The sequence below is a fragment of the Macrobrachium rosenbergii genome, chromosome 48 (assembly GCF_040412425.1).
Source record: "Macrobrachium rosenbergii isolate ZJJX-2024 chromosome 48, ASM4041242v1, whole genome shotgun sequence".
Taxonomy (NCBI): Eukaryota; Metazoa; Arthropoda; class Malacostraca; order Decapoda; family Palaemonidae; genus Macrobrachium; species Macrobrachium rosenbergii.
Window position 1 is genome coordinate 48,900,169 of NC_089788.1, and position 17,188 is coordinate 48,917,356.

At 40.0% G+C, this 17,188-nt stretch overlaps 1 protein-coding gene across 1 annotated transcript in view; it reads right to left on the minus strand.

Annotated features, from left to right (window-relative positions):
• LOC136831091 (probable E3 ubiquitin-protein ligase HERC1) overlaps nucleotides 1-17,188 on the minus strand; it is an 801,341-nt gene that overhangs the window by 572,297 nt on the left and 211,856 nt on the right. The window contains exons 14-15 of the mRNA XM_067091041.1: nucleotides 10,042-10,224; nucleotides 9,733-9,893 (exon numbers count right to left, since the gene is read on the minus strand). Coding sequence (XP_066947142.1) covers nucleotides 9,733-9,893; nucleotides 10,042-10,224 — 344 coding nt within the window. The remainder of the gene's footprint in view (nucleotides 1-9,732; nucleotides 9,894-10,041; nucleotides 10,225-17,188) is intronic.

Sequence of the window (17,188 nt, forward strand, 5' to 3'; positions counted from 1 at the left end):
TATGTAACCTACACACACTGTTACATTTATCATTTGAGTTGTTAAAATGAAAGTGAAAAAATACAGTAAAAATATAAATGAGAATAGCATAAAATATATAAAAAATAATCTTAAGTGAAACAACACAAACCAAAACAAGCTGTAGCAAGTTGCTCAACGCCACTGAATGAGTGCATACATAAGTACTCTACGCATATGATTGTGTTTATCTTTCGGGTTGCAAAAATAAAAAATAGTACGGTAAAGCAAAAATATAAATGAGAATAGTGTAAAATATATAAAACAATTTCATGATGAAGAAGGTGGGAATCCTGACAGCCCTTCACCTCAAGACATGTAAAAGTGCTGAGTTGCAAATTACAGCTCTTCACTTCGGAAGCAGCAGTGATGAACTTTCTTGTGTAAGTCAACAAAATCACCTGTACATTTGCATATTTTGTCTGTGCTTCATTAAAATTTCATGTGATTTTCATTTAATGTTTATTTTTTCCTTATCAACTAACTCATACTGATTTACATGGTATTTTCAGGGGTAGGATGAGATGCTTAACTGTTGGGTTAAGCATATTTTAACCCAACCAATCTGCAATCCGGCAAGATCACTAATCAGGAACCCTGTAGGTCCCATTGATGCCAGATTAATAATGGTCAACGTCAACTGTGTTCCTGTATTTTTGGGTGTTTTTTACTTTATGTTTCTTAATGTGTGAAGCCTTTCTACTTATTTTTAAGTACAGTATTAGTAAAGCTTGTCCATAATTAACATCCTTAATCAACCTGTATTTTCTCTTTCTTTCTTTCTTTTTTCTTTAAATCTTCAACTGAAAATCCCTATGGAACGAGTCAACAGACTATAAACCCGTAAGAGCTCCAAAGGGAAATCAGCCAGCAGAGTGAGAAAAGTTATAGGAAAAGGTAATAAATAAATAATATGAAGGAACAGAAAATACAACAGATACACCTGAATTCAGGAGACATAAAAAAAAAGCAGAAATGATTTTGTTCCTTGCTTAAACATTTGAAGGTCAGAAGATTCCACAACTGCACTAAGCAAACTAGTATTCTGTATTTTAATTATAACCAAAATAAAACTCCTAGAAAATTAAGCAGTACCAACATGATATTAGAAAATACACACTGTTTGCAACAGCAGCCTGCCTAGTATTGCAAGCAAAACCAGCTAGGTCAGATAAAGAAGAGTGCAAAGGATGCTTGTTGTTGTAGTAAATTTTATGCAACAAACATAATGAATTCACTTTATGTCTATGCCATAAGCCAACATTGAGAGCTGGCAAAATAAACTTTAATGATGAAATAACTCTATCCAAGAGTTTGAGATGAGAGTCAGCACCCGAAGACCACACTGGAGAACAGTGCTCTAAACAAGGAAGAAGATATAATAGCAGCTTCATCCCAAAACATTTGAAAACATCTCTGCAAGATACCAACTTTCTGATAAACAGAGGAAGCAGGATTATATATATGCTTCACAAAAGTCAATTTACCAAAAGTTACACCTAAAATCTTAAAAAGTCTTAAAAAGAGATTTGAAACCATACCATTTACAGGTAAATAAGGATGCAAAAGCAAAGTTCTGGATCACCTAAATATCATACTTTGAGTTTTCATGCCCCACAGCCTATCCCACTCATGAATACATGCTTGATCTCTATTCAAGGATTCTGCAACCACAGACCTGAGGTGCAGAGAAGGGACAATACCTGGAAGAATAGCATCATTGGCATATGCAATCAATTTGCTCTACAGACTAGCTAAATTTCACTAATACAGATAATAAATAGCAAATGTCCAAGAACACTATCCTGAGGAACACCTGAAGTAACATTATTGAAGCTACTATACTGGCCATCAACAGAGACCCTTTTGATATTGCCTATTATATATTCATAAAAAAACTCTTAGAAATCCACCAATTCCCAACAATCCTAGCTTGTAAATAAGTGCTTTATGATTCACACAGTCTTGCAGCACCATAAGCATAAGGACAGTGACAACTTATAGTGTACGTACAGTATTTTGTAAAAAAATTCTGTATGACTACTGGCACCTACCTACTTTTTCCGAGCTACTTGTGAATCTGTATGTTCATTAACCATGCCAAAACGTACTTTCCAGAAGTTGCCTGCTCAGATTTGCAAGGTCGTCCTTTTCAGTCAGACCCCTATCTGCTTTGTGTATCCAGCAGGGGAAAATACTGTAACCTCAATCCTTTCCTGAGATGCCTGTGTAAACTAGCCATCTTACCAAGTTTTGACTGGAGACGATCATATTAGACCCATAAGGATAAGTACTCGGCAACGTATGGTTCAGCTTCCTCTGCATAAGACATACCTCTGCCCCACATGACTTTCTAACAGTAAAAGATACTGCACATTGTCTGGTAATGTGCCATTGTCCAATATCCAGCCCGCTCACTTACTGAGCTCCCTACACCCCTTGTCCCTCTTCCCACTTTAGCTGGAGTCTCTTTTGACCAGCCTTTTCTGTTTACTCTGTATCTGAGCATTCACCCATCCCATGGTCAGTTCAACCAACATACTATGCCAGTGCCACTCTCAGTCTACCAAGCCACTGTTTCTTTGCAGCCTCAACCAACCATTTACTCAGCTACAGGAGCATGTTTTTGCATTTGTCAAGTCAACTATGTTCTCCTATCATATCTTCCCTTCATGCCATTTGTCCTGCTAGGTTCACTGCCTCTCTTGCACCCATTTTACCTTTATATTTGGCCAGTTTAACCTTTCCTGTTATACTATCTAGTGTTGACTTTTCTTATTGTTCCAATGATATGACCATTAATGCCTACTGCAATGCTTCCAATTCTGTCTTCTCCAAGGTTTGCTACTTCAGCTATAAGTACACCTGACCATGTTGTATCAACAGTATCTACTATACACAATCACGTTTACAGCACTTCCTTCAACGGTGTCAATTGTTTCTACTGCTCCTTCAATTTTGGCTTTAACCACTTTGTTAACCAATCCCACCTTTTTTCTTGGCAGTAAAAGCCTCAGCTGTTTTGTCTGCTGCATGAACTGTTCTTGCAATACCAATTTTATTTCCAATAAAGCTGCTAAAAACTGCATGCTTCTCTTTTACTGATTAAAGCCACTGGTTTACAAGTGCCCACTGATTCTCCTTATGGACTCAACATTCCTCCAATCATGCAGTCAACACCAAACACTTGTACTGCACTTCAACTTGTGCTTGTAGATTCTAAAGGATATTCCTCTTCCTGATACTTCCCAACTTGCTTTGTCTTTGTCTGAGATGTTTAAGACTGATCACGGACATCGTGCAAGATTGCAATCACCTGTTTCAGGAAGTGCTCCAGACACGCCCTTCTGTAAATTGTCTCTTTCGAGCTCTACACCACTGATTGTTGACTCTGTCCTAACAAGTCAGATAGATGGTGATCCCAGATTGAATTTGTCTTCCATGACCATTTCTGTTGCCAACTCTTCAACTCCCAAAGGATAAGATCAGAACTATCAATATGCCATGAGACAAATTCCGTGGCTTAACAGGAAGTGGTTTTGACAATCCCTCTTCACTGTCCTTGGTATCACTGTATCCTAATGACTTTGCTTCCATGTCTAGGACTGTTACAATGGATGAACAGAATCCATCCTTCATCTCCACCAAGAGTAGTTAGCTTTGTCCTTCTGCTTCCAGACTACCTACACTCATAAAAAAGAGCATGGTTCAATCTGTCATGAAATTGCCCTATGTCTTCTCTCATGAGAACATTGGAGGATGGACTCAAGCTTCACTTACGCACCCCTCCATCGTTTCATCCTGTGGAAACTGACATAACAGCACATTTTCTTTATGAGTTCTTGGCTATTTCAATCTGGCATGACGAAGGAATGTCAGTAACAATGAAAGTTTGAAGACTATTCTGTTCTCCAAGGATAGACTATTCTATATATATGTAGGATCTCCTACTTGTTAGCACATTATGTAATATGTAAGTGGAACGGAGTCACAATGGATCTCTTACTACTTTCCTCTACTGATTTGAAAGACTTTCTGGTTTTGACCATACTGGCAACTGACTTTTTTTCCTAAATATTTGGTAATTTAGCTGAGAAACTCTCCAATCAGGCTCACCTCCTCACAGTGGAGGCTTGTCTCTATAAATCTTGTAAGTCTTGGTAAGAGATAATAGCAGAAATGTGGGGACGTACTCAGGTCGAGATACCAAATATTCATTCTGGAGATAAGTACAGTATCCCTTTTACATCACACCCAGAAGATTTTGGGATTTACCTGGGCAACCCAGAGGTCCAAAACCTTGGAAAATGAGTTGAATTCATGACCAAGAAGCAGGCAGTCAAACAGGTTTTTTGATGGACCACTGGTATTCTATAGCCACCAGTTCTAGACCTAAAAGTAACAGGAGGATGGTGCCTAATAAATAACTTCCTGCAGCAGACCCTGTCTCCATGGAAATGATGCAGCCAGTGAGTTCAAATGGAAGGGGGACTTGATGGCATCTTTGGACCTACTAGACACATAAAACTCCAAGTCTCCATTCATTTAGCATTGAGGAAGTATCCCAGAACTGCTTGAAGAGGCGAAATGTTCCAGTTTTGGGTACTTTGCTTTCGTCCGGTAATAGCTCAGCAAGTCTTTGGTGCCCTTGGAAACCTGGGTACATCTGTCTGGCGTAAACCTTCATCAATAATTGGACGACTGGCTATTACTATTTGAGACAAAAATGAAACTGCAAGAGAACCTGACAAGCGCTCCAGCTTTGCCATGAGTTGGGCCTGCCAGGCAACTGTAAGAAATCAGATCTTAACCGCAACCCCCAACAACAGCAACATATCTCGTATGAAGCTAAACATTCTGGTAGCCTTGATTCACCCCGTTAGAGCTCAGGATCTCCCAGCTACTCAGAGTAATTCAGGATTTTAGTTGACATTCCAGTCTCCAGCCAAGCTGTGACAGTCTCTCCTGGGTCACCCTTCTTCTCTGGAGAAGTTGGCACCCCATAGCAGATTTAGGATGAGATCCTTACCACTGCCTATGGCAAGTAGCAGGTAGCTGCAGTTCTTCCATATGCAATTCCTGTTACTTTATAGGCAGATGTCCTTCAGGTTCTTCAGTGAGGGCAGGACACATTGGGAGCACACTTCCTTAGCTGTCAAGCAACAGGAATACAGTAAACACCAAGTATTCGCATTCTCACGATGTGCAGGATTTCCTGTGGAACACATCTATAAATTATTCACGAAAAATTCAGTAATTTGCGGACATTTCCGTTGAGAAATATTCACTGATTAGTGTATTTTGATGCTATTTTCATGACTAAATACATTTTTTATAATAAAAAAATTATTTACTAATTTTCAAGTATTAACCCTTAGTGGACGGATTGAGCTTCAGTGTGAAGTAAAACAGGTTTGGGGAGGTGGACGAATTGCGCTTCAGTGTGAAGCAGAATTACGCACCACTGTTATGTAATAATGATTCGAAACAAAGGTGCCAATACTTCTATATGCTATAAATTCACTAATGGCAACTTTTATACAGAAGTGAGAGTTAGGCCAGTATCAGAAATCCTTATGACTTCAAGGGGGAAGGTACTGCACCTCTCTCTCTCACATGAGTCTTTTTGTAAATTTGCTCGTAAATATACGAAGGGGTTGCTGTTGTTTTTTGTTTTTGTCTTTTACGATAGTATGTCGGTTGTAAATGTAATTTTACAAAGAAAATTGCAAAGAAATATTAGAAAAAGCATGTAAAAGTAAAAAAATAAGTTACTGAATCTTCCTTCTCGTAAACTTACGTGAATATTTTACAACAAATATGCAAAAAATTTGTTACTGCTTTTATTTCTTATCTGTTTTGATATTGTGTGAGCAGTAATAATAATTTTACAAAATCCAAAAAACTTATTAGAAAAAACATATATATGTTGGTAAAATTTATGATTGTCTGTTAAATGAGGCCCCACAAGGGGTTGTAAATAGTCATTTTCAACTTCTCGCAGAAGGTAGAGAAAATTTGTTAGAATTTTTTTATTTATACTGTGTGAATGCACGTGTCATTCTCTTTCCATTGATGTGATTTTATTTTTATTTTGCCAACCTCAAAGTTTCCCCGGTCTGGGGTGCTGCACATTGATAAATTATGCCGTCCCTTAAGGGTTAATAATAATAATAATAATAATAATAATAATAATAATAATAATAATAATAATAATAATAACAATAATAATAATAATAATAATAATAATAATAATAATAATACTGTAAGATTCAATAATATGTTCTATAATAAGATGAAATGATACGGAACTCATAGACAAAGAGAAAAGGATAGTAAGAAACTGGTTTCCTCCCCTCCATTCAGGGGACCTGTTTCTCTCTCTCTTTCTCCCTTCCTATCTCAGTTCTCTCTCTTTCTCTCTCTCTCTCTCTCTCTTACTAAGATGAGAGAATTTTTATGGCATGTTTATTTGTTTTGTATGATAAATAAATGATTTACCTAATACTGTAATAAGTACTAATTTTCAATAATAATAATAACAATAATAATAATAATAATAATAATAATAATAATAATAATAATAATAATATACTGTACTTATAACATTTAAGCATTTCTAAAGTAAGTTATGAAAAATATTAAACAAACTAATTTCAACCCCGATCTTTTCCTGAGTCCTGGAGCTCAGGGGGGAGGGTGAACCTGTCAAATATGTCAAATTACTCGACATTTCTGACCAAGGGTAAACGTTGCCACAATTTCTATTTTTTTTTTTTTCTTATTTCCTTTCTCCCTCTCTCTCTCTCTCTCACCAAAGGGTAGAAAGTGAGAAATAGATAAACAGACAGATAAACAGATACTTAGTTCAGCCCTTCTCTCTCCCTCTCTCTCTTTCTCCCTCTCTCAGGAAAAGATACTGCTAATTTGAGTCTCTTTAACCAATTGGTATTATCACATATGCACACTGTTTGTGAGTGTGCGTGTACATAGTGTTTTAAAACTGTGTAGTCCATACAGGTAATACATCTCTGGAAGACAAAAAACCAATATAACTTTTTTTGGTCAGTTGCTTAAAGAGAAATAGATTAACATTCCTTGAGAGGTTAAAGAGACAAACTCTGTGTGTGTGTGTGTGTGTGTGTGTGTGTGTGTGTGTGTGTTAGTGCGCGTGTACATAGTGTTTTAAAAATGTGTACTACATACAAGTAATACATCTTTGGAAGACAAAAAAAAAAAAATTTTTTTTTGGTCAGTTGCTTAAAGAGAAACGGATTAACACTCCTCAAGAGATTAGAGAGACAAACTCTCTCTCTATCTCTCTGTTTTTTGCTGCAAGCTGGCTGAATATAAATTAGTGGTAACTCTCTCTCTTTCTGCTCTGGCTGGAAGGATTAAAAGTACTTATGTACTGTATAAATTTTTAAGGGTACTAATGTTTAAGATGACTTTGAAGTGATATTAATAATGTAATTTCAAAGATTAATACAGTAATACAATAATAATTTAAGGTATATTTGACACAGGATGATACTTTAAGTATACATTTGGTATTTGAACTTTCAAGACAGGCAGTTATAAATATTTTTAGGGGGAGGGTTCTAAGTATTCACAGACATTAACTATTCACGGGGGGGGGGTTGGAATGCATCCCCTGCGAATACGGAGGGTTTACTGTATGGTCAGAAGCAGACAAAAATTAGTCAACAAAACTGCAAAAGGCAAGGTCTTGGAGCCATTGCATCCAATACCACATCATTGGTTTACCTCAGGAACCAGGGAGAAATATAGCCAGAGCCAAGGAGTTCCAAGGCTCTTGCTAGGGAAGTGAAATGTCATAGCAAGTAGCCTCAGTAGAGGAAAACAGACTTCCTCTCAGAATGGTGGTTATGGGACATGTCGCTGGTTGACTTTTATGCCATAAGCTTATACAACAAGCTCTTTATATACTGCTCAGCATAATCTGGTCCAGCAGCCTGGAGGTTTGACACAATGCTACGCAGCTGGGACTGACTCTACATATAAACTTTCTCTCTACCCAACAAGCTGAGGAAGATTATGCCAGAGATGGAATCCTCCAACCTTATACAAATGATTGTCACTGCTCCTCTATGGTCCCAGCAAAAGTAGTACTTAGGCTTCCTAAAACTGCTGTTATCCTTCTTCGAAGAAGTTCCTGAAACAGCCATATTCAACATATTCTACAGAAATTCAGGTTCCTTTAAGATTATCAAACAAGATCTCAAAATGCAAGGCTTTTTGAAAGTCAATGCCTAAGCAATTTCTCACCATTTTTGTCCTTTGACCATCATTCTTCACTTGATGCCGCTTTATGCCTACACAATTAAAGGCTACAAGGCAGCCCCCGTGCAGGTTTTAGATTCAAGGAATTTAAGGCACAGTCTCCAGGGACCTCAGGAGGCTATTCAAGCAGTTCTCCTTGCAGAACAATCTAATCTCCTAACCAGGATCTCTCCCCAAACACAAAGCCTCTCTTCAACTCCTCACACTGAAGACAGTATTCCAGTTGACTTTTGCTTCTTCCAGATGTGTTAGGAAACTTCTTGGCCTCTCTGGTAATGTGATGCACACTAAGGGATGGTCTCCTGTAGGTCCTATATTTGACCCTGACTTTGCTATACAGGCCCGAACTAGTGGTCTTCAGGATAGAATGACAGCCCTGACATCCGATAAAGTAAAAGGCCTCCAATCATGTTTTGTGAATGCTCTCTGACATTACCTGTGAAGAATGACAGGTTTCAGAAGAAAAAACTCAAGCTTCTTTCCACAAACCAGCAGAAGTAGCATATTTCTATAAATATGGCCAAGACAGGCCATTCTTAGTGCTTACAGAGAGGTTTTCAAGAAGAAAGCTGCTCAGATTTGAGTGACAGCGAACGACATCAGAACTATATCAGCTTTCCTGGCCTTCAAAAAGACAGTAAAGATATCAGTTATTATTAATGCAGGCACTTGGATGTGTTAGTCTACCTCTGCTCTCTTCTAACATTGTGACTTTATAGATAAGGGGTGAGATTGTATTTGCTAGGGCCATGGTCACAGTTGATCAAGCCTTACCAACAGCTGAAGATGTTCTAACTTCTTCCTTTTAGTCATGTTATGCATCTTCATGATGTAGTTCTAAGGTTATGTGCATCTACAAACTAGTTGAATGGTTACTGTAGCTCCAGTTTTGTTTCTAACCTATTCAAGCACAAACCATTGGTGTTCCCTCAATGCTTCCAACCACGTACTAACAATATATCTGGGGCACTTGGTTCCTGATCTCTGTCCCCAAGTAGTCACTGTGCCCATTAGTCAACATAAACCATATTTTCATACAAACCCATCAATCACTCATTCTTGTGTCACATATCCTTCTCACATAATAGAATGAGCTAAGTTCTTACCTCCAACTGGCTGTAATCAGGAGCACATGTAAACTGTCACTCATCATTCTATTACCTCTTCAGTATAGGTGTGAATGAGGATATCGTAATGGCAATTTGGGTTACAGTACTTATGTTTGATGGGTTTGCATGAAAAATATGTTTTATGTTATAAAAACTTAACATGATCAAAATATTTTGAATTATTCATATATGAAACTTACAATGTAGATGGTTACAGGTATACAATCTCAGAGACTGCACCCACAGACACCAACAGAGTAGTGTTTACACAAATTATGTTAGATTCAAACATCAGACATACCTATCAGTAGGGATGGCTGTCCAAGCTATTGAATGTGTAGTGCCAGCACTTATTTGGTGAACAGCAGCATCAAGGCCCATAACTTTCTTTGGCCGAGTTATAGGAGATAAAGTGTGGCCTTGGCCACACTGGCCCATTGTGTTGGAACCCCAAGCATATACCTTTAAGAATAGCCAAACATTTTAAATATTCGTAAATTATCTCAAAATACTTATAAATTCAAAACTATACATGGTATCATATTGCAATGGCTGAATCAACTTAAAATTTGATACCACTGAGAAACAACTGTATGGCTGTTAACCTCACCTCAGATTCATGTGTTAAAGCAAGAGCATGTGAATCTCCAGCAGATATATCTACAATCCTGAGTCCTGCCAATTCTTCTATTGGACGTGGCCTTAGCATGGTTGCCTCAGCTGATCCCAGAGCCAGACAGGGTCCAGAACCCCACACCCAAACCTGAAAATGAGCTGTGTCACCTCCTTGGACCTATCCAGGAGTTACACATGAGGCAGAAAAACATCAGCAAGGGGTCAGGTGAGAGGAGAGGAATGTTAAACCATAAATACTAATGTGCGGATCTAAAGTATCTTTACATTATGTACTGTCTTGTAATGTACTGTACTCACACAGTGATAAAAAAAAAACATATATTTCTTAGACAAATAGACACTCTGCCAGACAAACAGTAAGAGTAAGATGAATGAATGAGTAGGCTTTTTTCTTAAGTGGTTTGTATACCAAAAATATACTTTTTTGTGGTTAAACTACATACCATCAAAGTCGTGTCTTATTAATTTGGTTCAGTTCCTGAACTTTTTCTAATGAGAGTAAAAAAATGAAATGAAAATTATAATTGAAAGTATCTAAACAATACTTACTTATAAGAAATAAACTTTGTTACAGTTCCAAAGTGGAAAGTGCTAACTAAATCTGAAGACATAAAATATCTTGTTAATGAACTATGATAAGCTAACATGTACCACACTGAACTGTATTTTTTCTTGCCTGTCAGCCCATTTAGTCACAAAGATCCTGTTTAAACACAAAGAACACTGAAAGGCTCCATTATATCAATACAGTGTAAACTGAAAACTCAGGATAAGTTTATCTAAAGAAAATAAAAAACATTACTGCCATTATACTTGTAAGAGAACCAGCCACTCTGTGGAAAACTACTTACTCTAGAGGCTCTATGGCCTTACTGTGAATCGTTTCTTCTTGCACCAGGCCCCTATAGGCCTCTTTCAGACTTTAGTAATAACTGAATGAAGATTTTTCGTCATATTCTATTGTGCAAAGAAGTTTGATGACACTAAACTATATTTTAAATGTCATAATGGCCAGCCATTCAAGAGGTTCACCTTAAAATATTGCTCTTCCTTATTAAAAAAAAGACTGTGTTTATTCTTTTAAAAAGTAAAAATAAGTAGGAAAGTAGACAGAAATACACGCATGGCTCTACTATCCAGTAGATTAAAAAATAGACTGAAGCTCTCACAAAATGAAATATGTAACTAAAACCTCTTGAATTTAAACTAATAAGGATTTTGGTATTCTCTTTGTGTTTACACTGAGTCACTGTGACATACTGCTCAAAGCAAGGAAAGGATAGTTCATGTAGGATACTATAGATATGTTAGGTAGATCCCAAAGGGATAGAATTGAATGTTTAAATTTAATGATATAAAAATGGCAATGCAATGCTGCAAGGTTTATTTCAGATACCAAGTAACATGTACATACTGTATTGAAATTAAAGTTGGATTGCTCTTTCAACAAAATGAAAGCACACACTTCGTTTTTAATAAAGAAAAAAGCTTGCCAGAAGTGAAGAATAGGATATGCAGCCAACAATCAGAAGATACCACATGAAAAACTGTGCTCATGTTATTGAGCTAGTCTGGCAAAAGTCTAAATGGCAAAGGGATATCCATGCATCAACACTAATATGAGCACAAACTTAAATACATACTCTATGTCAGTAATAAGCTTTGATGTAATTCCAAAAACTTCTTAAAAGCAAGACAATCTGATGCTGAGTGATCATCACTACAAAAAGTAAATGGCAAAATAAAAATAAAAAAAAGCTGGATATGTAACAAAACTACCAATTAATTAACTGCTGGAATTCTGTCAGATTTTCAAACCCACAGCCAAAGCTGAAAGACAATGTTATGAGACATTTGTAATCACCTTACACCTGAAAGGGTCTCTATATTCTGTCTTCTCCAAGTTCAATTTTGCTATGCATACAGCATTTACAAAATGGAATTTGGCCAAAATCATGCATGTTCTAAAATCCCGTGTTAGATCACAACAAGAAGGATATGTAAATAGATATGACAGGTTACTACAAAACTACTACTGTGCCAAAAGACTACAAAAAAATATATTTCCTGAAGTGATACTAAACACTTCCACTCTGAGGCCGCATATATAAATAATAAAAATTCCACAGTCCTGCTACTCTAATGATATCTGTAGCAGATATGAATATAAAAATTACATTTTTATGATAAAAAAAATTTTATATATACTTACCAAGTAATTACATTGCTTGTAGTTTCACTTGCCGACAGCTTAAAAACTAGTCCCTGCCCACTTTCAGGGTAAGAGAGGAACAACTTCAACAGTGAGGTTCAATTGTTTTTGCCCTTCTTTCCATATGAGGGGAAGATGGATAGCTTGATTCGTAATTACTTGGTAAGTATATATAAAACTTTATTTTATCATAAAAATGTCATTTTTATATATGTAACTTACCAAGTAATTACACTGCTGAATCCCAAATTGACACAGAGATGGGATATATGGATTAATTACCCCAAAACATTATGAATGATAATGAGTTAGAGGATAGCCATATTAGCATTGGTACAATGCTTATCGTCCTTACCTAGTAGGAAAGCTGCTGCACATAGATACTACCTCTAGTCGGTGCTCTTCTTAACCATGTAGGGTGTGGCGAGTTGGCTAGACACACCTCTACATCAGTTGGTATTTTGCAGTAAGGGATGAACCTAGTGACTAACAAAGTATACAAGAAGCCAGCTGCCCCTGCCCTGGGAACATACTGACCAACCAAATGACCAGAATCAATGAACATGAACATAACCTACACCACAAAACAGAAAAACACCACCCACCCATTAAAAAAAGACTGGTGGGTCTACAGGTACACAGTACCCCCAGGCTTCCCTTACGACCTAAGTTCAAGGCGAAGAGAAAAGGAAGGAAGAAAAGCTTCCTACACTTCCTCCCTCAACACCATGCCAGCCACAGATAACAGCCCTAAAGTACTACAATTTTCAAAAGTAATTTCCATGTCACGACGATAATGGGTCGTGAAGATAGACTTGCACCTCTGGTAAGTCGCTTGAAGAATTGATGATGATAGAGACAGGTTGTGCTTGAAGGCTAAAGACGTGGAGACATCTCTGATCTCGTGAGCTTTAGCTTTGACGGATGTTAAAGCCTCTTCTTCAACCTGAGAATGGGCCTCAGAGATCAGGTCCTTCAAGAAGAAAGACAAACCGTTCTTTGATAGGGCACGTGATGGATTCCTAACCGTGCACCACAAATTACTCGTAGGACCTTGAATCTTCTCCGTTCTGTGCAAGTAGTACCTTAGTGCTCTCACTGAGCACAGAACTCTCTCCTCCTCATCTGGGTCTAGTATTTCAATTAGGTCTTTAAAAGTGAAGGATCAAGGCCAGGGCTTGGTTGGGTCCTCATTCTTTGCTAATAAAGCCCAGGGTGAAGGAACATATGGTATCACCTTGGGAAAATCCCACTCTCTTGTCAAGAGCATGCACTTCACTGACACTTGGCGGTCGCTGATGTCACAAGACAGAGGGTCTTCCTGGTAAGATCTCATAACAAAGCAGAACAAAGAGGCCTGAAGCGGGGTCCGGAGAGCCACTTCAAAACTACATCCAGATTCCAAGAGACGGCCTGTTGCCCCTTGGATCTGGAGGTATTGAAGGATTTTATGCGATCGGACAGGTCCTGGTTAGCAGAGAGATCCACACCACTGTGCCGAAACATCGAACTCAGCATAGCCCTGTACCCTCTGATCATAGAGGAGGACAGGCCCCTAGATGTCCTCAAGTACTGGAGAAATTCAACAATGTCTGCTACAGATGAGATGTCATGTCTTCTACACCAGGCTCTGAAGATTGTCCACTTGGTTTGATAGACTTTGTCAGGAGAGGAGTGCCTACACTTGGCAATAGCCTCTGAAGTTGCTCTTGAAAACCCTTTCTGTCTGAGGAGTTTCTTGACAGTCTGAACCCTCTCAGGGCCAGAGTGGACAATCCTTGGTGGGACCACCTGAAGTGGGGTTGTTTGAACAGACTTGGTTGGTGTGGTAACAACCTTGGGAAGTCCGTCAGCAGCTTGAGGAGATCCGGGAACCATTCCTGCTGCAGCCAGAACGGGGCCACAGGAGTCACCATGACATTTGTGTGGTTGCGGAACTTGTTGAGGACTTCTTGTATCATACAGAATTTCAGGAAGGCGTAGAGATCCTTGTTCAACCAGTCCTGTAGCATGGCATCCATTGCCCATGCTAGAGGGTCTGGTACTGGAGAGCAACAGACTGGTAGATGATGATTCTTGGACGTCGCAAACAGATCTATAAGAGGTCTTTCCTACAGCTTCCACAGATCCTCGCAAGCCTGCAGATGAAGAGTCCACTCTGTGGGGAGTACCTGACTGCAATGGCTCGACCTGTCTGCAAGGACACTGAGCTTGCCCTTGATGAACCGTGTCACCAACTTGGTCTGGTTGTGGTCTGCCCTTAAAAAGGAGGGTTCTCGCTGCTTCACAAAGGGAGAACGAATGAGCCCCCCCTTCCTTTTTTATATACGTCAGGGCCATAGTATTGTCCGAATATACGGTCATTACTTGATTGCGGACTATTGAAGCAAAATGCTGAAGGCCCAGCCGAATTGCCATCAACTCCTTGAGGTTGATGTTCCAGTGAATCTGCTCCTGGGACCAAGTTCCTGATACTTCTTGGGTGCCTAGAAGCGCTCCCCAACCCAGATCCGATGCTTCTGCATAGAAGTCTAGGTTGGGGTTCAAAGGAAGAAAGGACTTCCCTGGTGGTAGCCTGCCTTCTGACTTCCACCACCAGAGATCCTCCTTGATTTCTTGAGATATCGGGAAGACGAATGTGTCTGGTTGAGCTTTCCTGTCCCAGTTGGCCCGCAGATAAAACCAAAGAGTTCTCATATGGAGTCTTCCTAATGAAACAAACTGCTCCATGGAGGCTAAGGTACCTAAAAGGTTTATCCATTGGTTCGCCGAAAAGGTTTGCGGGGCGAGGAACTCGTCGACTTTCTTCAGGCATGACTGAACTCTTGGGTGATGGAAAAACCTGAAAACTCTGAGTTTATCATCATCCCCAAATAGAGAATTGCCTGTGACGGAACCAGCTGCGACTTTTGAAGGTTGATATGCAGACCCAACTCTTGTGATAAACGAAGGGTCTTCCGAAGGTCCTCCATGCACCTCTCCTTCAACGGCGATCGAAGGAGCCAATCGTCTAAGAAGAGGCAGATGTTTATCCCCCATCAGATGAAGCCACTTGGAGAGTGGAGCAAGGACTTGGGTGAACACTTGTGGAGCTGTTGAAAGGCTGAGGTATATGGCGCAAAACTGGTACACTCTGTTGTGAAACACAAAACGTAGATATTTCCTGGATTCTGGATGTATAGGAATGTGGAAATAGGCATCTTGCCTGTCTATAGTTGTCAACCAGTCGCCATGGTAAATGGATGACATGACAGTGTGACTTGTTTCCATCTTGAATCTCGTCTTTTTGACAAAAAAATTCAAGGTGCTTACGTCCAGTAGTGGCCTCCTGGCCTCCAGCCCCAAGATGCCTTGGGGACTACGAAGAGACAGTTGTAAAACAGTCCCACTGGATTTCTTCAACTCCCTTGATGGCTGTCTTCTCGAGGAGGGCTGACACTTCGTTGGAGTGGGCCGAATACTTCTCGGATCCTACCAAGTAAGCAGTCAACGTGATAGGCGTGTTGACTAATGGGAGCTTCTCCCTGAATGGGAGGGAGTAGAGTAGCCCTGTTTCAGCACTGACACAATCCACTCCTCAGCTCCTCTTGTGCTCCACCTTTCCCAGTAATGGAAGAGCCTGGCTCCTACTGGCACATGGAGGAAAGGACCCTCACTTCTGAGCAGCAGGCCTGCAAGAGGGCTTCTTAAAAGGTCTAGATGAGAAGCGCAGGTTCGCACTAGGCCTAGACTGGGCTCTGGTTCTGCCACCTCGAAAGGGCAGAGGCTGAAGTGGACAATGGGTCCTGGTACTCGTCGATGGACACTCCCTGGGACGTCGAGACGAGCAAGCTAAAATGTCCTGTGTACTTTTCTTCTGAAGTTCTGAAGAAATGTCACAAAGTAGACTGAAGGAAGAGGTGCTGGCGATCGAGAGGAGAATACAACAGGGCAGACTTCTGAGAAGCTGTGACAATCTTCGTAGTGAATGAGAACCAAAGCTCTCTCTTCTTCAGTACTCCCATCGTGTAGAGAGAGGCTAACTCTTGAGAGCCGTCTCTGATGCCCTTATCTGTGCACGACAGAACATTCAGCCAATCCGATGTGACTTCTTCAGGGAGCGAAGAGCAATTCTTAATCTTGCGGGCTAAGGCCCCCACCGACCAGTCTTAAAAGCTTATAACTCAAAAATCCTAAACAAGTTCTTCAAAAGGTGGTCAAGTTCTGTAGGGGAGAACACCTTAGTGGCGGCGATGGCTGACCTCCTAGATGAGTCAACAAGTCCTGAGAAGTCACCATGGGAGGAGGCAGCCACTCCCAGTGAGGGAGGTTCTCAGGTCTTGTATGAAGAATACCTCCAGTGCACAAGACATGATGAAGGAAGACTTCCCCTGCTCTCTCTTTCCAAGAGCCAGCCATCCAGATCATTGAGAGCCTTCTTCACAGAAGATGAAAGCACCATCTTTGATAACCTGGAGGAATCGGAAGGCTTGTCACTGATGAAAAATGTTGAAGCCGGGGAGGCTGAGGCCGGAGGCGAGAAGAATCCCGGAAAGTTCTGCAGCAAGTACATCAATAAAGCTGCATAAGCTGTCGGAGGGGAGCCCTGATCCACCTCACCAACTTCACCTTCATCCTCCGATGAAATGGGATAGAAACAAATCTCGAGGGGCCTGGGCCAAAGAAGAAGGGTCTCTCTTGAGCAAATTTAAAATGTCCACCAGCTGACGCTGAATGGGAGCTAGCAATGGGTCCGTTGTATCCACAGAAGGTGTCAGGATAGCTGTTGTCAGGTGTTTGGCATCAGAAGCCAGACACATCGGGAAAAGTGCCAAGCGTTATAAGGAAGGCAAAGTCCGTCCATGAGTTGAAGTCTTGGGCGCTGAAGGGCGCTCGGATACTGAAGGGTGCTCGGGTATTGAAGGGTGCT